Here is a 19,878-nt window from a genome sequence, read left to right as displayed (position 1 = left end):
TCGTGATGGCTTCATGCATTCATAGCCCCCCCTTCCCCTTCTTTTATCGGCGCTCCTTACTGTTAATTGCTGCACGCCACTCTTTCTTCCTATCTCTCTAATGCAAAGCCATCTTTGTTTCTGGCCTGGATCGCTGATGACCATGCAACTATTTCTTAGACGCGGTCGCTCCGAGATAACCTCCTCTTCCACGTACGATCATTGTTTGCTTTGACAGCGTTTTCGACACCGACATTTAGGAAACTTATTGGCAAGGCTGGTCCCATTGCAGTCGGTGAATTTACCGTGCGATCTCTCTCGATATACTCCAAGAATACATGGGGCATCACCTCTTCCTGAAAGAAGGGATAAATTTAGGATATTCTCGCCCTAGAGGTTTAGAAAGAGCCAACTTTTTTAGAACAAGGGTAAGTTCTAGAATCTGGGGTCTCTCGACTAGTCTGTTTCAGCATCCCAAAAATATCACCGATTAACTATGAACGTACGTGCATTCCGTGCTAACATATGATTTTGTGAGTAATAGGTCAATCTTTTTTCCCTTTAGAATTCAGTTAGCCGCTTGGTTTATCGCTTTTGCCGGCCTCCCCCTGACGATTTGTCCACGCCGCTATCTGACCCGCGATCAACGTCTAAGATGCCGTCTAGACAGTCCTGTGTTCCGAATTTAGATCTCAGCCCTTCCACTCTCCAAGCAAGCGCAAAGACTTCGTCCCCACATACACCTGGTGCAAGCTCGGATGGACCCAGTCCCCTGACACCGCGATCACCCAAATCTTCGTCAAGTTCAACGTTCTTCAAAGGCACCACAATCCGCTCTGTCACACAAGAATCGAATAGCAAAGCAAATAGCCCAATCCTACCAGTCTCCCCCGGCCTCACCGCAGAATCACCTACTCAAGGCGTCACGGCCATTCCTCAGTACCCTCCCTCGCCACGAGATTCCCCCAAACATAGTCGCGACCCCTCGCGTTCGTTCTTTGCGAATTTAAAGGCACCGAAGGTTTCTCACAGGGCTCAGAGGTCCGATAGCTCGGGAAATTCGGGCGACAAGCCTAGGAGTCGTGGCAGTTCTAGAGATCGCAGAACACAGATATCATCAAAGCTATACGAGTCAACTCCGGACCTTCCCGGTGCCATTGAGCGTGCGGCACAACAAGAAAACAGTATGTCCACAGTCATGTCTGTCGCTCCGTTTACATACACTGACACACGCTCTAGACAGTTATTCTTCCGACGACAGGCACGCGCAGCAAGCGGAAATTAAGCGAGTTGGGACGGAGTCTGAGTCTGGTCATACTCTTAAGAAGAGCAAACCACGCTTTGCCAATCTCCTTTCTCGCTCTCGATCAATCAGATTGGACGACTCCTCTGTGAACAGGATTGCGCATAGGCGTCCATCAACCAGCCTTATGAGACTTGAAGAAAGCGCCAGAAGGGAGGCACAAACGCTCCCGAAAGCAGCAGAAGTCAAGCCCACTGGGAACCCTCACGTCCGCAGTTATACCATCGACCGTCTGACGGACGTCAACAGCGGCTCGATACGGAAAGACAGATATGGCGGGTCGATGGTTCCTTCCGCTTCCCTGAGTCAAGTATCGGGTGCTTCAGCAGCGCTGTTCAATAATATCAAGCAGTCATCGAGTGGTGCTGCGGATCGAATTGGCAAGGCAGGCAAGGGATTTTTCGGGAAGATCACCCGGAGTGGCAGTACTAATGAGCGGGAACTCATTAATGATGACAACTATGTCTGTTCCGTGATCAATCTGCCGCTTATTGAACAAGCCCGTCGAACTCGTATCGCGAAGCGGCTTGAGGATTGTAAGGATAAGACTGAGTTTTGGATGCCAGCTTTACCATATCGTTGCATTGAGTAAGTTTTCACGCCATCCCGTTCGAATTGGTAGGTTACTGACGTTACATCAGCTACCTCAATTTTAAGGGATGTGAGGAGGAGGGACTTTACCGTGTTCCGGGTAGCGGAAAAGAGGTCAAGCATTGGCAACGGCGCTTTGATACTGGTAAGTCAATTAGGCAAACCTCTGCGAAGAAAGTGCCTTTAACATTCATCCAGAGCTTGACATCAACCTCTTCGATGTACCGGACCTCTATGACATCAATACGATTGGCTCCATGTTCAAGGCTTGGCTTCGAGAATTACCCGATGAGCTTTTCCCCAAAGAAACACAGGCCATGATCGCCGAGAAATGTGAGGGGGCAACCACTGCTCCACAGATGCTCAAAGATGAGCTTTCAAAGCTACCCCCCTATCACTACTATCTTCTCTTCGCCATCACATGCCACTTAAATCTTCTACATTCCTATGTTGATCAAAACAAGATGGACTACCGCAACCTCTGCATCTGCTTTCAGCCTTGCATGAAGATAGATGCCTTCTGTTTTAACTTTCTCGTCTGTGACTGGAAAAACTGTTGGCAGGGTTGCTGGACAGAGAAGGAATATCTTGAGATCGAAAAGGAAATGGACGAAAAAGAAAGATTAGCTCATACAAAACAGGATACTGGTGCGAGTTTTCCACAGGCCACGAGTGTGGAAGAGAGAGCTATATCTTCTTCCGGTAGCAGCCAGCCTTCCATTCAAGAGCAACCTTCTCGTCCTGAGACGGCTAAGGCCCGCAAGAACAGACCCAAGAACATTGAGACGACACATACTAGGAGTATTTCCCAGCTTCCTGAACTAGGGCCTCCGCTCTCTCCTATTCAAATATGAGAACACCCCAGCCGAAAACCACTGTTCAGTTTTGATGGGTTGAGCCCTTCGTTCCATCGATATGAGCCTTCTATATTTTCTAATGGGTTGACGCACAAAATTTCCGGCATTGCACATTTGAGCTCTTCGGCCAGGCTGGCCTGCGCATATCTCAAATTTTTAGACTTGAGACCTGAAAATTGCCAGTTCAAAGTCTCGGACTGGATCCGCACTGCAAGCGTTATTCTCCTTACTCCGAACCTGAATCTTCGCAATATTTTTTCTATTCTACTTTAATCGGTTTTACGGACTGCTTTGCTTCCTTCATGTCTATTTGCTTTCTGTTTCTAGCCATTTTCGCTCCCCTTTAACCTTTCTTATATCATTGTGCATGTCTGGCGCCTTCGGAGTCCGTTGATTTTATCCTACTCTACCATATCTCTTATTTGGCTTGTACAAATTCGAATTGTTCTTTTTATCATCCGAACATGTTGTCTCTCGACTTTTCTTTATATTTTTTATTTTTATTTCTCTATTTTTGTTGTCATTTGCCTCCTTTTACTCGTTCCATCATTGTAACTTTTGGCGAGTATTTGCCTCAGGCATCTACAAAGCCACATCGATGTATTTTTGCTCTTTGCGTTTTATACATTCGTCGATTCCCCACATAGGAGTATGTTTTGGTACCTTACCTTTATGGTTCATTTTTAACTGCATGTTTCTGGAGTGCTGTGCTGGTACATATTTTGTAACATAGATCAATGATTGAACCATATTTCACACCGAGAGATTCTGATGGAATAGCAAATGCCTCCTATTGCGTTACAAGAATGAGGTTCTAGGTATAGAGCCACAGAAATATGCTAGCAGAATATACATGAGTTGTTCTGGGGCACTAGGCAAAGACAGAGAATAAAGTGTTAAAAATCCGACACAGCTGTTTTACTTTTGAGCCCAAATGGTAGCAATCCATTCAGGCAACATGAGACATCAAAGACCGGCGACTCCAATCCAAACGCCTGATAAGCCCAGTATTCCAGACAAATAAAGAGTTGAGGATTTTGGTCAAAGCCCAACGGAAGAGCTTTGATTAATAAGTTGCACAACTCATCTCTTAACCACCGCCCGACTTCCTGGATTTCCGCTCGTTATTCCTCATCTTCCTTTCGTTGCGTCGTATCCTCTCCTTGCGCTCAGCCCGCGACATACCACGGATTGAGCTTCCCTTAGCCGCAGCTTCCTCCTCTTTCTTCCAATCCTTCTCATTTACTTCAACCAACCAATCCTCATCCGACTTATTCTTTCCCTTATAACCCCAACGAGGGACCCACTCGCCCTTCTCTTCATCATAGACCAGCTTCTTCCGGCGCTCCTTTTCTGCAAGCCCTGCACCAGCCTTGCCACTGAATCTGCCAATACCCTTCTTGCGCGCAAAAAGCTCCCACTTGGTGGGTGGCTTGGGTGTCGGCAGAGGCTTATGTCTGGGAAGAACAGTGGTGGGAGCAGGAAGCGTCAGGAGCACACCCTGTTGTGAGGAGGTAATAGGACAAGTAGTGAGAAGTTGGTTGAGGAGAGACTGCACACCATCGCGGGCGGTGGCCTTCAGAGAGACATTTACTGGTTCGGAGCGGGAGATTTCGAGAGGGTTGGGGTCATTCGCAAGGAGATGGCCGAGATCAAAAGTGTATGGAGTAGGTTTGGAGACTGTAATGGGTCTGCGGTGCCATTGCAATTAGTATACCTCGTACATGCGATCTATACATCGACTACTATAGATAACGACTCACAGTCTCTCGGGCTTCGATTTTGGTGCCGCGGAGGCAGCCGTCGTTGTTCCTGTTTCCGACATTGTCAAGCGCACCTCAGTTGAATCCAATGAGGTATTATATGCACTAGAGAAAGTGCGACAGGATTGTAAGATTGACTAGCCGCTAGGAAAACTGAAGCGGAAAAAAAAGTTGGTTGATAAATTTTGGGGAGCCGCTTTAAGGTGAGCACAATATTGACAGACCGCCTTCAGAGTTGGGCTTGCGGCAACTACACTAGCCCCGAATAGGTAATCGGAGGAATCTTAGTTGAAGTTCCAAATTGTGCTCCGAATTTCAAGCCAGTTCATACGCTTGGGCAACAATCAACGCGGCCTTCCCTTCCTTTATCCTACAGCAGTTTCCATTGACCGTCGTACCACTGGCCGCTGAGCCAGTGTGTTGCAGCACAATGGTCTCCTCCTTCTGCTGGGGCTGCCTGACGCGGCTTCGTCCGACACCTCGAGCCGTTTTACCTCCGCCGGTAGCAGCACCAAGAGCAGCAGCATTCCACACATCGACGGTGCGTTATGCATTGCCAACGAAGAAGAAAAACAGCTTGGATGGTCCTCCCAAGTACCGTCAGGCCAAATCCGCCAGAATGAAGAAGAAGAAGCCGGTTGAAAGGGCGCGTCCGCCTCCTGTCGGAGAGCGGAAAGCGCTGCGGAAACGTATCGTTCTCAGCAATCCCAACGCCCTTGAAGTCGAGGGTATGCAGGACTTCACATCGGAGACTATGGTCGATGCGCGCCTCCGGGGATCTGTTCTTGGCCTTCCTGTGCCGATGCTCACTCAGCTGAGGGCGGTTGAGGCTTTCAAGCCTAAACAAGGCTGGTCGATATTCCGCCGGCCTGGCACAGTGGTGAGACGAGAGACACTGGAATTGGGCAGACTGATCGATTCTATCTCTAATGAGGGTCAAGACAAGGGAAAGTCTGTCAAGAAGATCGTCACTGGTGTCAGAGGGTCAGGAAAGACGGTTCACTTGCTGCAAGCTATGGCCATGGCTTTTACCAAGCAATGGGTTGTGTTTACTGTTCCAGAGCGTAAGTAGATATTATCTATATGTGTATCCTTCAAGTCTTTCTAACACCACTTTAGCCCAGGACCTAGTAATTGCGCATACTGGTTACGCTCCTCTCTCTGATGAAACCCCAAACCTGTATGTTCAGAATGAGGCGACCGCTGCATTGCTGTCCCGCACAGTGACCGCCAATGAGCAGGTTTTGAAGACCCTACACGTTTCCCGAGAGCATGCTGCCCTCAAGTCTTCCGTTAAAGCTGGAATGACTCTAGAGGAGCTTGCCAAACTTGGTATCCAGGACCCCGCCATTGCCTGGGCTGTCTTTCAAGCATTGTGGGCCGAGCTTACTGCAACCTCTCCTGCTTCTGGATTTGATAAGAACTTTAAGCCTCGACCTCCTATGCTTGTGACTGTTGATGGCCTCTCTCATTGGATGAAGAACAGTGAATACCATTCTGCCGAATTTGAGCCTGTCCATGCTCACGACCTTGTGTTCGTGCGGCACTTCCTCGGGTTATTGAAACCCGGTACCGGAAAGCCTGCCCTACCAAATGGTGGTCTCTTGCTCTACTCCACTTCAGCTTCCAATAACCCAACGATCTACAGTTTCGAGGTTGCACTCAAGCAAATCGCTGCTCGCCAGGCTGGCCTGAATGCTTCGGCACCTGAATTCCCTCAAGCTGATCCATACAGCGGAGCTGACAAGCGTGTTATTGATGCCTTTGATTCATCGAAGCCCACTGTCGCCAAGGAAGGCATGTTGGAGCTCCAGACACTTGGCGGCCTCACCCGGGACGAAGCTAGGGGCTTCATGGAATATTTTGCTCGCAGTGGCCTTCTGCGGGAGAAGATCAACGACGAATGGGTTGGCGAGAAGTGGAGCTTGGCTGGCGGTGGCGTGATCGGTGAATTAGAGAAGTTGGGAAGACGACTGAGAGTGACCGATTAGATATGGAATTGCTTCTCTCTTTGCAAGCATCATCTAGATTCCCGTTATGCTGTCCCACGTGTACCCTTTATCCCGCCGTTTCCTTTTCACATGCAGCGCTATTGGATGGACTCGGCTTTTTCTGTTAGATTATATGTATTTTACTAGTTATACTGGGTTTTGCGTTTTTGTATGCATATAATGGAATTTGAAAATATATATCTCACTTCCCTCACAATTCAAGTATGTGGACAGATTAGAAAAGGGGCCTGTCATATTAAACACCGAATGGTAATCAATAGTTTGCCTAAATATAAACCGGTGGGGAACCCCGGAGATAGTGTCAGGCGCAGGCGGAGATCAAATGATACCTAAAATAATTTGTTCGATTAATCACTTAGGCACAGCCTTCTTCTCTTCCGTCGCTGTACTTTTCTCTATACTTAATTAATCTTACAGCAACACGACTCTTCATGTGAGAGTTGTGTTGTTGCTCCAAGTCAGCAACAGGTCAGCAGATCAGTTCATCACTATTTGGGAATCGTCACTCCCCTGACGCTCAAACCCCGCGTTCCTGCTTCACTTCAGTAAGTTGGGAGTGACCTCTACAAGCCGCACAGCAGCTTACTCGTATACTATTCTAGATATGTACGGGTCGCATCCTCACTCTAACTCTTCTGGCCAACAAAATTCCGGTCCCCCAGTACCAGAATGGCGGCTTCCATCGACTGCGCAACAGCGGCCTTCACGGAAGCCTACGCCTGGGCCTACTCCACCGCCGCCTCCACCACCACCTCATCCTCCACTATCGACATCTTCTTATAATCCGAGCACGTATGGTTCTATATCTAGTCCCTCGACTGGCTCATCCGGCATGGATACTAGTGCCTGGGGAGTAAAGTACAACAGGCAGCAATATCCTATCTACGCGCCTCCGCCGCTTCCTGTAAGGCTCAACTCCAGTGCGCCTAGCTATTGTCGTACTGACAGCATCTTGCAGCCTCGGCCCCCGAGTACTCCAGCCTATTCTTCTAGTACACAGTCTCCGATAGTGAGCCCATTGGATAATCAGCCCTTGCCAGTCCATCCAACATATGGGCCTCCAACTTCAGCTACAGAATACCAATCACAGTGGACGACAAATGCTCCACATGCATCTCAACCCCCTGTGGCTAGCTCTCTATCTCCACCTCCGCCGCCTCCAGTACCTCCTGGGTATCAAAGCTCAATACCACAGCAAGGTAGTCAAGCATCGCATCAGTTGTCGCCTCCGCCTTATTCGGTCCTTCCTCATGGAGAGTCTCATAGTCAGCAAAATAGTAGTGTCCAACAGCATGCTTCACTCTCTTCAACAAACGTCTCATCACCCCAACCAACATTACTGGGACAAGTCCCACTGACCGCTGCGAATCCCGTACCATGTGAAGCTGGCCTACCTGTGACCGCTCCCCCGGTCCCTCCTAAGACTAGCCACAATGCTCTTCCCACAAACGCCACCGTAATGTGCCCGGGTGGGCCTTCTGACTGGGAGCATTTGACACCTATTCCAGGGGAAGTCGATGATGTGGAGGCTTTTAGGTTTAAACAGGGCAATGGCGTTCATTCAAGTGCTACATCGGAGCCAACACCAGGCTATCCAGCACCATTTCCCACTGCAGCTTCGAGTAATCAGACTGTGATATCTACTCCGTCTGCGGATGTGTCCCCTATAAGTCAGCCTGTTCATATCAAAGATACCACGGCAGCGCAACCTTTTCCGGGCAGTACCAGCGTAACACAAGGCATTCAAGATCCGCCTCGTCCAATCAGAACGGATACTTCTGGGTCGATGTACAGTACTGCCTCTACTACGGAGACATCTGAGAGCATTGATGGTGTCATTGAAGCCTGGAATCGGCCCGTTACTACGGACACTCAAGCCTCAATCGCCCAAGCCGGTCAAAGCATCAGTTCTCGAACGGATAGCCCAACACCAATGCAAAAGCTTAGCCCGCTTGAAATCCCCAAAGTAAAACAGGATTTCAGTATACCGCGAAAAGAGGTTCAATCGGGCGCAAATACTCCCCGCTCAAGCAACACCCCCAACGAAACGAGTGCCAAGGTAGACGCATCACCTCTACAAATCAAGCTGTTGGATCCTTATGAAGACTTAGATCCTTGGTCCAAGTCCTCTTTGGAGCGCTACGTGGCTATGTTACGAAAGGAGGCGGTTGCTGATTCTGATATGGAGCGTTTCAAAATATTCACAGCTTTCATGTCCAAGGAGACTAAACTGCGTGAGATCTTGTACAACATTGAGCATGAACCAAAAAAGGAAGAAGCTCCAAGCCAAACACCGACACCAGCTCCACAGGAGTCTAGCCAGAAGTCTGGCAAGGCTACACCTCCAGTTGAGTCTGGCTTAATACCGGTTGAACCAGATGAGAGCAACGAGGAGTCGGCCGACTCTTCGGAAGACCTTGAAGACGGGAAGTATAGCCCAGGGGGCCGTCCTATCCTTCCCAGGGTTAAAACGCCTAGCACTCTTGGTCTTCAAAGACCTGCTTCTCAACCGCCGGGCAAAGTACATAGTCCAGGTCATCAAAGTCAGCCCCAACCATTGAGGGCTACGTCGGTCCCACCTTCTATGCTTGATAAACAGGAGCTGTCTCCTTTAGCAACTAACCCCCCACAACCTATATACACACCGTTTCGTTACACCGAAGGCCCTCAACGGGGCTCTGATCACCTTGTAATTGATCGCCCTGCATACCAGGCCTACTCGGCCTTGCGACAAGCCTCGGCGGAGAGTGGGCGGGTGATGTCGAACGCCCCACACCCAGGATCTCAAGAAGAATCCCACTCTACGGCTCCTCTTGCAGGAAATGATGACGAAACTTTCATTGGGCTAATTAGGGAGAAAAGCGTTGCTTACCGCAAGGCATCCCGTAGGAAGTCATCTCCGCCTCCTTTACCAATGTCACTCAGGCAAGGAAGGCCTAGTGGGCCAGTTGATGATCTGCGCTCCATGGTATCGTCACCGCTGGCTAAGCAATCAGAAAGTTCATGGCACATTACAACACGAAAGGACCTCGAGAAGTATTCAAAAGACTTTAGTTATATAAGGGAGACGTTTGGATCCTGGGAGGCTGCGAACAAATCTCGCAGAGAAAAGTTAGACAAGCAGCGCATGCATCGTCAAGAGGAGTCCGAGAAACGCATTGATGCGTTGTTCAATGGGAGAGAGATAGGATATGCGGACATCAACGTCCTTGAGGAAGAATTTCGCCAAACGGAAGCTCGTGCTCAATTAGACGAGGAAAGACAAGAACTGGATGACTATATAGCAAAGGTGTTCAATCCGCTGGATGAACGCTTGCAGAAAGAGATTTCTGCACTCCAAGCCCAGTATGACTCGGCGCTTGGTCAGCTTGATCATGAGAACAATAAGATCAAGAATTCAGTGACAGACAAATACAATTTGTCTCATACGATGAAAACAGTCAATGAGATCTACCAAAAGCTTGAGGCCCGCTACCAGAAACGTCTAGAAATAGCTCTAGACCGTGAACATCGGCGAAAGAAGACCGAAAGACGACCTCTAGTATTCATGGGAGACTCAGTAGCCCTCAAAAAACTAGATGGGGAATTTGATGAGATGGAGAAGCGAAATGTTTTAGAAGCGGCGAAAGACCGGGATGAGAGAGCGAACAGGCTGATGGATTCATTCGACGATGCAATCATGCACGGTTTGGGAGAGAACCAGAGCCTTCTCGATGATGTTTCTGCGAAATTGTCAAAGATTGATGTCGCAACCATTCGTTCATCCAGCTTACCCGACCCTGAGATCGAACATATGTTGAGATCGGTGTATAACCTAGTAGACTCTCTACGTCAGGACTCCGAATCGATTTTGCACAATTTCGGCATCGCAGATTCAGCGCTCAACGATGCGGATTACGGCGTTTCTGTTGCTGAAGCACGTTATTCCAACGCGGATGACGACGTATTCGAACGACTGGAGGACGACAAAAAGAAAGAGGATACCAAAATCCAGACAGATCTTAAATCTAAATTGGACAGTGTCCGCACCGCCCCAGCTGAGATTACTACCACCATCAACAACCTCCTCAAATCTTTAGGCAAAGCTCCCATCACCAAGCCGAACCGCCCATCACAGTCTGTCCCTGCAGGTCACCCTATTGACGTACTCATCCCTGGTCCTCGTCCTACGGCTAGCGCTGGTTCCAAAAAACCCGATGAGGATCTGGAACATCAGGAGCGGCTTCGCAAGGCACTTGAGAATGCAAAGAGGAGAAATGCCGCAAGAACCAATACTCCGAAACCGCCGAATTAGGTATTTTTAGGGACTGTTGCCTTTTATAGTAAATATTATAATTTTCACGATGTAACTATTTTTTCCCCTTCTACTTCTTTTTTTGGCACGTCGAAATCAACATTGCACGCGAAGCTCTTACGCCGAGCGCAGTATTCTCTTTTGATATCAACTCATACTGAGGATCTTTTGGTTTATTGATCAAGGTGCATAATGACATAAAGAATTAGGTATCTTGATATTGGGTTGTGTTCTAGGCTAGAGGCTTTGTGATGGTGGCTTTAGACCATCTATCTCCCTCAAGACTTCTTGAGCTGAACAGGGGCAATGTGGGGTATAATATATACATTTCAATCCTCTCTTCTCCGCTTAGTTGCAGTTAACAATAAGAAGGAAAGAGGAAATATATAGGACAGAGAAAAAGGTTCCCACAGACTCATTAGGGGACAATCGTACGGATACCGAGTGGCTTGATTCTTACCAGGGTGACAGGAGTCGGTGGATGAATCAGGAAAAGCGAATGAGCAAAGCACGCAATCAAGACTCGTCTATTCAAGTTAAAGGTATTCCTTACTCACAAGAGATGGCTGCGGCTGATAAATTTTGCGCAGTCGATAACATTATGGTGATAAGGGTCACTGCCGTGCTACACAGCAAGCCTCGTATAATTACGCGCCCAGGTGGCACAGGACCTACGCCGCTCAAGCCTTGAAATCATATTATTCTTCTCCCAAACGCCAGGGATAAACTCTAAACTGTGGCCCAAGTGCAGCCTCATAGACTATGAGGGTTTCAGGGCAATCTTCATCAGAGCCCCTTGGTCCATAAACGGTGTTCCTTCTCAGACTAGTTACCTGTCGCCTAGACATGTCGACCACCCTTTGCGGCGCAGGTGGATGTGCCATACCGTCACTTTCAAGGCTTGGTGATTAGCATCGTCCACTACAGGATCCACGAACGTAAAACGTATGGACTTTGCCGGCTCCGATTAAAATGGGGGCCGTCGATACATCTCGCCCAGTTCCAGCTCCCAATGCCTGTGCTGCAGCAAGAAAGAAAGAACTACCTCTAGCGGTACCCTCCCAGATATCGGTGCATCAACCTTACTGGGCGTTAAGTTTAAGAACTCCTCCGTGCTCGGAACCTCGCCGGCTCGGTTGAGTTCCGTAATTGGCTACCGAGTGCACAGAATTTTGTCGGTTTTTGTATGGTTCAACTTAACGGTCTTGTGATTCAGCATCTCCTAACCTTGCTATCACGATCCCTACCCTGTATCGGTGGTTCTAGGTACTACGCCGCCTGTGCCCAGTCGCCGTGGTTTTTCTCCTTCCAGTTTAGGCCCCTTTTCATACTTGTTCATAGGGCACCATGGTGTAACACTGCACGCGCGAGCCATCTGAAACTACTTTTCAAACATAAGGACCATACTCGAATTTCCATAGACTGCTACTCTTTCGATTCCGTCATGCGGCGAAGGCAGGTGAATGGCAGCCTACGCCAGAACTAACTTTAGGAGCAGATCAGCCGAAGGGATGCCCTTTCTTTGATGTGACACCTACTTGACTTGGTCGAAATGTACCCGCACTCACCCGTGGTTCGCGGCAAACTATAAATACCGGGTTGGCCGTTGAGTTCATCTGATACCAAGATTACAAACACCCTTTTTGCGAGCTCTGATCCAAGGTTAGATCGTTCGCATTTATTTGTTCTCCATGTCCGCTCCTACTAGACAACTCCGCGGCCTGTCTATCGATGACAAAATGCCACAAAGGCCAACTCAGCCCGAAGGAACACCGCATCCCGAAGACGACAGTGCACGCATGGAAACAGGGAGTGACGAGAGTGAGGTTGGAGGGGAGCTGCCTGAATTCTCTACTTTACAAGGAAAATCTGGCATCACCTATGATCTTACTAAACTGGATCCCGAGTCCGAAGCGAGAGCCCTTGTGGGTTTGACGAGTCAGTTCGATGTGATCGGCTGCCGTAGAACCAAGACAGGGTTTGATTTTCAGTTTTCAGAGCGGCCACAAGTTCATATCGGCCCAGGTGGTTATACATGCACCTGTTCGATGTTCATGGGCCTGCCTGGTGTTGCCTGTCCACACGTTTTCGTAAGTTCTAGCACGATCCACCGCAATCGCCAATCTCTGCTAACCTCCGAGAAGTGGCTTGTCGACCAGCTTCATGGCTGTCTTATCCCTCAAATTCCCAATTATGATGTGCCGTTATCGAGCGATGGTCACCCTCTAGTCTTCACCCCCATTGAACGACTCCTTGATGACAAACTCGAAACAGTTGCGGAGCTATTGAGCTGGCAATATGTCCGTTCAGAAGTGGAGGGTGGCATGAGCCGTCCACAGAAAGTGAGGGACCTTATGTCTGCCTTCGATACAGCCGTACTTCCCGAGGATTTTCGCCTCGACCTTTTCGATGACGATGGCCAATCGCGCACTCCAGAACAGTGTGTGGTGCAAGGAGACTTCGAGGCCACCATGTTTCGGCTTGCGGTACACGACGACACGGTCTATTTTAGCCTGTGCAAAGCCATGCCGCCCGGGGCCTGCGCGGCAATTTATTTCGATAAGGTACAGGAAAAATCGCGGAAATTGTTGGCAGATTTCGATCGTTACTGCCAAACGGGACGGCGTCCGAAAGCATCCAACGTGGACGTCAACAACGTGATCGGAGAACTGCAGCATAATGTCAATCGAATTCAAGCGAACATCGCTACGCGAGCACCGCACGGCGTTGAAGGAGCCGCTAAAGCGCTAGTGACGCTTCTGGAAGACATCTGCAACCGCAATAAGGACGCGCTAGATGGGAACCACTGGGGTGGAGTGACCTTCGATGGGGAGGACGAGGATCAACGTAACTTATACCATCAACTTATCGGTAGGGCGGAGGAAACAGGAGAATGCTTCATCTTGGATGCCCTCGAGCAGTTAGCGGGCTTAGATCTTCACCAATTCAAGGAGAGACTGCGAGCAATTCTTCAGAAAAACGAAGTGAACCGCGCCCCGAAGGCATACATACTGAAATTGAATGCATTGGTCCGTCGAGCTGAATCCAATTCTGCTAGCTCGGGTCAAAAACGACCGGCTACAGCTAGCTCTGAGGGACACGGGCAGAGCAAGAGAACCCGCTGATGCTTGGTGGTGCTGTACATTCATATTTTGTTCGATACCCTGTATTCCATAGCTTCCCCTTTGCTTCACATCATAGATCAATGAATCATGACGCGGCCGAATACCAGCTGGCCTGGTATTGCCATCAGCTTTGCACCGCCTCACATTCCACTAAAGCAATGACGAACACTTGCCACTATATACTTTCCCCGCTTTCGCGAAATCCTATGGTGACACAAGACACGGGTTCGCGCCATGGTTTCTCATGAACTTTATCTGGCTCTCTGGAATGCGCCCAACTCTATTGCTACGACGTCCTTCATTCTCCAGTCCCGACAGGCTGGTACCGGATTGTTCCAAAACCATGGCCACTGCATTCCTAATAGGGGAATGGTGAGAGAAGCGTACCTTGGGTTCCCCCATCACCTAGCCGTTCTAGCTTTGCAAATTGCATCACTTCCTATCATTGTACTGTAGAACAACTTTCGATGTGGCCAAGGGTAACCAGGAGTATGAACTCAATTAAGGTGGCATTGCATAAGAGACCTCCACATTCAGGAAAACGTGGAATCCACACTGCATCCCGTTAACAGTTCATGGCGATCGCACATACCAGTCCCACACGCTAGTGTGTAGTTCTGGTATGGTTGATTTCGTACGGAATAGACGTTTGTGATTGTCTTACGGTGGCCTATATTGTTAATTTAGATGACAATATCTAACAATTGGCCGGCTGGCCCAATGGCAAGGCGCTTGACTACGAATCAAGAGATTGCAGGTTCGATCCCTGCGTCGGTCATTTTTTTTACTCCTTTCTCAACAATCTTGGTCTTCAATCTACCTCTTTTGTTCATCGTCTGGCCTATTCTATCATTTTTCTCTCAACCTTTTTTTTGTCCGTACTTCCTCGCTCTAGATCGTGCCCGCACTACCTAAACTCAATTTACTCGCTCTGTTTTGACTATGTCCGGCTTGCCCGCCTTGCGGAGATATATATCCATGGGACGATCCTAGTCATTGACGCATTCGCAGCTCCCCTAGAGCACCGCGGTTCTAGAAGGCAAGTTAGTTCGACGAATGACCCCAGAGTATCGATAATTATGCGACATTTCAAGCAATATCTTGATAGCTAACCTTTATCTCCTCCAAGATGACCAACTCCCAAGGTCTACAGTGCCCAGGGCCTCGATGCCTCGACTACGCTCCAAATCACAATTTTCCTGATAGACGTAACAGGCCAGTAACCTGCTACTATCGATGAGTCCATCACAAACAACACTATAGTCGAATTCAACCCGTCAAATACCGTCGAACCCCGTGATGCCCGCTGCCGTTGCCATAAACTCTCACCTCAGAACTAGGAAGAATGGCATTGGATTACCATTTCTCTTCCTTCTAAGAATAGCACCGGTTGCCTGTTACCTTTTGCGACTAAAAGGATTCTCTTATCTCACTAGGAGCCTCGAGAGGGTACTTGCCTGAAAGTTCCAGAGCCGAGCTGCCGACCTTCATCCACAGCTACGACACCGGAGACAGTGCTGGTCTATGTGAATGAATACAATCGTCCCAAGCTTTTCTTCGTTTCTACCCTGGATGATACTTAACAGTGCTGGTCGCAAATGACCTCCGCGTGCTCCGTACAAAAGAAGTTGTTTGATCGTCCCACCGTCAGTCCACGTTCCTCCAGACACCCCGATCCAAAAGACCAAGTACAGATCATACATGGTGGCATCGGATTGAGGCTTAATGAGAAGGTACTGTATACACAGAAATGGGGGAACATCGAAGCTGTTGAGCCCGAAGATGTTAGGAGTAGCTCAAGAATCGCATTGGGCGGCCGATCTGCCCAGCAAAACCCTATCACGGAGATTCTTTAGGCTTGAAGGGCTCAAAGTGCTATCTGAGACTCAATGAGCTAAGGAATGCAGAAGTGCTTAGAAGAGCTCACCGGTGCTAGGCCTACTAAGGAAGCGTGCGAATTGCCCGACCAACCCAGCCAATATGACAGGGACCTTACGCGATGGTTGACATAATTGCGTTCGTGGTTCTTTACTGTTAAGACCACGACTACACTCATAGGGCAAACCGAGCGTCTATGATTCCCATCGGCTCAGTATCGAGTAAATGTCTTCGCAGGCGCCCAAGACTGCCATCCTCTTCTAGCTGTACCATCAGACAGTCGCACGTCGCCAAGACTACAACCTGCCCAACCATTCGATATCCCTGAGCTAATGATGCAAGGATGCACGCCACTTGCAAACACCAATCGTAAGTGTGCATATAACTCTATTTTTACTTATCTGCCCGGGGTTTGTGAGCTTATCGAGGCTTGAATTGTCGTTTGTCGACCGTTCGCTTTGGACAACGACGCCCCCAGCCTTCTTTTTCATTCTTTCAATTGAACTGTATGCGGTTTGTTTATTGTTCATTCTCCTTTAATTTCGACATTCTGCTTACTACGTCGTACTTCGATCGATGCATTGTGAATGAAAGGAATCAGCGGCTAACTTAGGATAAGTCCAGGACAACTCGTCCTTGCAGTTTACCCTCGCCCATCTCCTCGAAGACACTTGTCAACTTATCCATCTTCTCTGTTCGGAAATGAGTCTTCACGATGCCCCGCGCTGCGAAGTCCAAGACCTCAATTGCCTCCCTCCGATTACCGACGGCCGACCCTGTAATGTAACAATGCTTGCCGATTAAGGTTATGGGCAACGCACTTGCGATGGGCCGAGGGTCGTGCTCGGGGAGACCAACACACACCATTGTCCCGTTGAAGCGCAAGAACTGCACAGACTGGGCGTAGGCTGCGTTGGAAGATGTGCAAACGATGACAGCATGAGCGCCCAGGCCACCAGCAAGTGACTTTACATGGTCGGATATGGCTTTGCCATTGTCATCCATAGGGAACTTGGTGAGGTCAACGAAGTGCTCTGCACCGGATTCCTTGACTAGCTCCTCTTTGCTGCCGTGGTCGACACCAATCACACGCAGCCCCATACCCTTACTGGCCAGTTGTACAGCGATGTGGCCCAGTCCACCACCGGCACCAGAGATGACAACCCACTGTCCAGGTCGAGCATTGCTTCGTTTGAGGGCAGCATAGACGGTGAGACCTGCGCAAAGCATGGGTGCTGCTGCGTCTGATTCTAAGCCTTCTGGGATGGGGGTCACATAGTGGGCAGGCCCTAGAACATATTGCTGAAAAGTCCCAGGGGTATAGTATCCAGAGACCTTCTGATCAACGCAAAGTCCTTCCGCACCGGCTTGACATGGTTCTACAACCCGGTCAATGTGTACCCTATGTGTACGGTGGAGGATTATACATACCACAGTGCGTGCAGGCACTGGAAAGCCACTTGATTCCCACCCTGTCTCCGATCTTGAGGCCGGAGGATTCGGTTCCAGACCCGAGCTTCACAATCTTACCGACACCTTCGTGACCACCAACTTGTCCGGGCTGTGTTGGGTGTGGAAGCCAGCCCCACTTATGACCGTGTGAGTATTGGATTTAGAATCTTCAGAAGGTTCCCAACAACATACAGAGTTTGTCATGACACTGTAGTCCGAATGGCACACGCCGGAATGCGTCCTGCAGACGTGTTAGATGGACATTGAGTCCAGCTCGACTTGTTACCGCGTCCCGATTTCAGCCAGAGCTTACAGATTGATCAGTACCTCGCCTGCGCCAGGCTCGGGAACGTCTACTTCTACCACTTTGGTTGACACAGTTCCAGGCTGATCATAGACAGCCGCCTTTTGCTTCTTTGGAATCTCAGGAGTAGCCATAATGAACTATGCGTAAACTTGGACCTAAGCCTCGTTTTTGATAAAAATGGGATTGGGATATTGTAAGACAAATGTTGTGAGACGTGTCCTCCCAGGGCTGTGGACTCGAGGTCGCTCTTTTTATCTTAGGTGAGCATGCCATGCCAAGTTCCTGACTATTAGGTAGTGTAGCCGAGAAAGGTAAGAGGAGATGGAGATCACCAGTGGCTGCGGGGGTGCTGCAACTGCACATCTTTCGCGGGACTCATGGAGCGCTTGTGAAAGCAATCTTAATGGTCGCATTGCATCCGGTTGAGCCTACGAACCAATCATGTGGGTGAGTGTGAAAGTCAATAGGATCAGGAGCGAATGAGGGGAAGCGATGACCGAGGGCATTGCGATGAATGGCCTCGGCAAGCTATCGCAGGTGTCGTCAGATCACTGCGCATCACTGAAAATTGGGGGTTTGGTAGGGATCCCTCTATTATATACCTGTCCCATAGCATTGTCCCAAAGGTACCCATTGGGACACGAAATGATGTGATTGTACCTGCAAATCCGTACTTTAAATCCTTCGGCCTAATGATCACCGAATGGCGTCGCAGCGATCCCCGAGACAAATAAGATGATCTCCCCCACCTTTAAGTCTCAATTCTTGGAGGCTTTTGATATTTCCATTTCCAGATCAAAGCAGGGAAATTGACCACACTCAGGTGACACCAGGTTCGTGTCCAACTAAAGCCTCACCTAAACGGTCCATCCTTTACCCCGCAATTTCCCTAACCTCAATCGCGCGATCCACCACAACAAACATCACGCCCAAACCGATTATTGCAAAATGCCTATTCCGATCGTGGATTCTCACATCCATCTTTTCCCAGAGTCTCACCTCCCAACATTCGCCTGGTATGGCCCGGAATCGCCCCTAGGATCCCAACATTCGGTCGATGAGTATCGCCTTGCGGCATCCTCAATCTCCACCACCGCAGATACCGCTGACCCGACATATCTGCGCGGCTTCATATTTCTCGAAACAGATCGCATCTCTTCCGTTGAGGAGGCTGGGAATGGCTGGTCTCACGCTCTTGATGAAGTCTCGCTGCTTACGAGAATCATCACTGGGGTTCCTGTCGCGGGTGAGGGTCACCGCGATAATGATAAACATCTCTGTCTGGGGTTTGTTCCCTGGGCACCTGTGCCCGGGGGATCTGCTGCGCTGCAGAAATATATGGGCTTAGTGAGAGAACGTACTAAGACAGATGACGTCTGGAAGAAGCTTCGGGGAGTGAGATATCTGTTCCAAGACAAGCCGAAGGGTGTCATGCTGCAAGATGACGTTGTTGAGGGACTCAAATGGCTTGGGAGAGAAAAGTTGGTATTCGACCTGGGGGTGGATGCGAGGCAGGGTGGGTTTTGGCAGTTGAGGGAGGCGGTCGAAATGATGAGGAGGGTCTATGATGGTGTGAAAGAAGATGAGAAGGTTGTTATAATCATCAGTATGTTTGAACCTGGTTCCCATTATACCCCGCCCCCCCAACCCCCCATCATCTCTCTTTCGGTCGTGGTTGTGCTGATCCGTAACTGACGAGCATGAAGATCACCTCTGTAAGCCAAATCTCCGGCTTCCCGATGCATCGCCCGCCTCAGTAACGACACACCCCGAGTTTCTGGAATGGTCATCTCTGGTCACTGCCATGGCACAATATCCCAACACGTACATGAAGCTTTCGGGCGGCTTCTCTGAGCTGCCACCAGTCTCTTCGGACGCCGAACCTGACATTGCTTCTATTGTGGAGAGGATTCGTCCTTGGACTGATGTGGTCTTTGATACATTTGGTGCCGAGCGAGTGATGTTTGGGTCTGACTGGCCAGTCTGCAACGTAGGGGGAGGCGGTAATGGAGTCACCTGGAGACGTTGGAAGAGCATAGTGGAAAGCATATTAGAGAAGAGGCAGTTGACCGACGAGCAGCAGAGGGGTATATGGGGTGGAGTAGCAGTGAAAGCATACGGAGTCGAGATATGATTTCATAAGAACCTTTTACTATATACACTATCTATAAAAATGAACAACAGAGACTCCCATCCATCCATTCATCCATCTATTCCTACTGAAGATTCACAAAAGCCCCACCATCCACAAGAAGCTGTGCACCAGTCTATAAACACACAATTAGCACCAGATATATCCCCAGCCATAAAGACAAAG

General features: G+C 49.2%; 7 protein-coding genes and 1 non-coding gene across 8 annotated transcripts; 6 read left to right on the top strand and 2 right to left on the bottom strand.

Moving 5' to 3' along the window:
- The first annotated feature begins 331 nt into the window (after positions 1–331).
- Positions 332–2,961, top strand: BDV27DRAFT_56329 (putative Rho GTPase activator (Bem2)). Its single transcript, XM_032076948.1, has 5 exons — positions 332–407; positions 524–1,163; positions 1,219–1,870; positions 1,924–2,018; positions 2,072–2,961. Exons 2-5 carry the CDS (start codon positions 635–637, stop codon positions 2,725–2,727), a joined length of 1,932 nt encoding a protein of 643 aa, XP_031922334.1. The 5' UTR covers positions 332–407; positions 524–634; the 3' UTR covers positions 2,728–2,961.
- A 580-nt stretch (positions 2,962–3,541) lies between these two features.
- On the bottom strand, positions 3,542–4,792 carry BDV27DRAFT_56319 (ribosome biogenesis protein RRS1). The gene is made up of 2 exons (XM_032076947.1): positions 4,494–4,792; positions 3,542–4,421 (listed from the first exon to the last, which is right to left on the bottom strand). The coding sequence occupies exons 1-2, from the start codon at positions 4,553–4,555 to the stop codon at positions 3,821–3,823; spliced, it is 663 nt and encodes a 220-aa protein (XP_031922333.1). The 5' UTR covers positions 4,556–4,792; the 3' UTR covers positions 3,542–3,820.
- Positions 4,793–4,831: 39 nt separating this feature from the next.
- Positions 4,832–6,689, top strand: BDV27DRAFT_136436 (mitochondrial 37S ribosomal protein mS29). Its single transcript, XM_032068767.1, has 2 exons — positions 4,832–5,557; positions 5,613–6,689. Exons 1-2 carry the CDS (start codon positions 4,924–4,926, stop codon positions 6,482–6,484), a joined length of 1,506 nt encoding a protein of 501 aa, XP_031922332.1. The 5' UTR covers positions 4,832–4,923; the 3' UTR covers positions 6,485–6,689.
- Positions 6,690–6,944: 255 nt separating this feature from the next.
- On the top strand, positions 6,945–10,952 carry BDV27DRAFT_56314 (uncharacterized protein). Its single transcript, XM_032076946.1, has 3 exons — positions 6,945–7,050; positions 7,108–7,409; positions 7,464–10,952. Exons 2-3 carry the CDS (start codon positions 7,110–7,112, stop codon positions 10,797–10,799), a joined length of 3,636 nt encoding a protein of 1,211 aa, XP_031922331.1. The 5' UTR covers positions 6,945–7,050; positions 7,108–7,109; the 3' UTR covers positions 10,800–10,952.
- A 1,074-nt stretch (positions 10,953–12,026) lies between these two features.
- Positions 12,027–13,986, top strand: BDV27DRAFT_56309 (uncharacterized protein). Its single transcript, XM_032076945.1, has 2 exons — positions 12,027–12,889; positions 12,944–13,986. The coding sequence occupies exons 1-2, from the start codon at positions 12,491–12,493 to the stop codon at positions 13,922–13,924; spliced, it is 1,380 nt and encodes a 459-aa protein (XP_031922330.1). The 5' UTR covers positions 12,027–12,490; the 3' UTR covers positions 13,925–13,986.
- A 644-nt stretch (positions 13,987–14,630) lies between these two features.
- Positions 14,631–14,702, top strand: BDV27DRAFT_t211. The gene has a single exon. It is a non-coding gene; the product is annotated as a tRNA-Arg (tRNA).
- Positions 14,703–16,298: 1,596 nt separating this feature from the next.
- On the bottom strand, positions 16,299–17,866 carry BDV27DRAFT_56260 (zinc-dependent alcohol dehydrogenase). The gene is made up of 4 exons (XM_032076944.1): positions 17,568–17,866; positions 17,447–17,495; positions 17,234–17,390; positions 16,299–17,181 (listed from the first exon to the last, which is right to left on the bottom strand). Exons 1-4 carry the CDS (start codon positions 17,690–17,692, stop codon positions 16,412–16,414), a joined length of 1,101 nt encoding a protein of 366 aa, XP_031922329.1. The 5' UTR covers positions 17,693–17,866; the 3' UTR covers positions 16,299–16,411.
- A 643-nt stretch (positions 17,867–18,509) lies between these two features.
- BDV27DRAFT_149730 (uncharacterized protein) lies at positions 18,510–19,695 on the top strand (the record flags this gene model as incomplete). Its single annotated transcript, XM_032071109.1, has 2 exons — positions 18,510–19,167; positions 19,268–19,695. The coding sequence occupies 2 exons, from the start codon at positions 18,510–18,512 to the stop codon at positions 19,693–19,695; spliced, it is 1,086 nt and encodes a 361-aa protein (XP_031922328.1).
- Positions 19,696–19,878: the final 183 nt, after the last annotated feature.

Source organism: Aspergillus caelatus (genome assembly GCF_009193585.1).
Source record: "Aspergillus caelatus strain CBS 763.97 unplaced genomic scaffold BDV27scaffold_275, whole genome shotgun sequence".
NCBI classification, from domain to species: domain Eukaryota; kingdom Fungi; phylum Ascomycota; class Eurotiomycetes; order Eurotiales; family Aspergillaceae; genus Aspergillus; species Aspergillus caelatus.
This window is presented reverse-complemented; position numbering and strand designations above follow the sequence as displayed.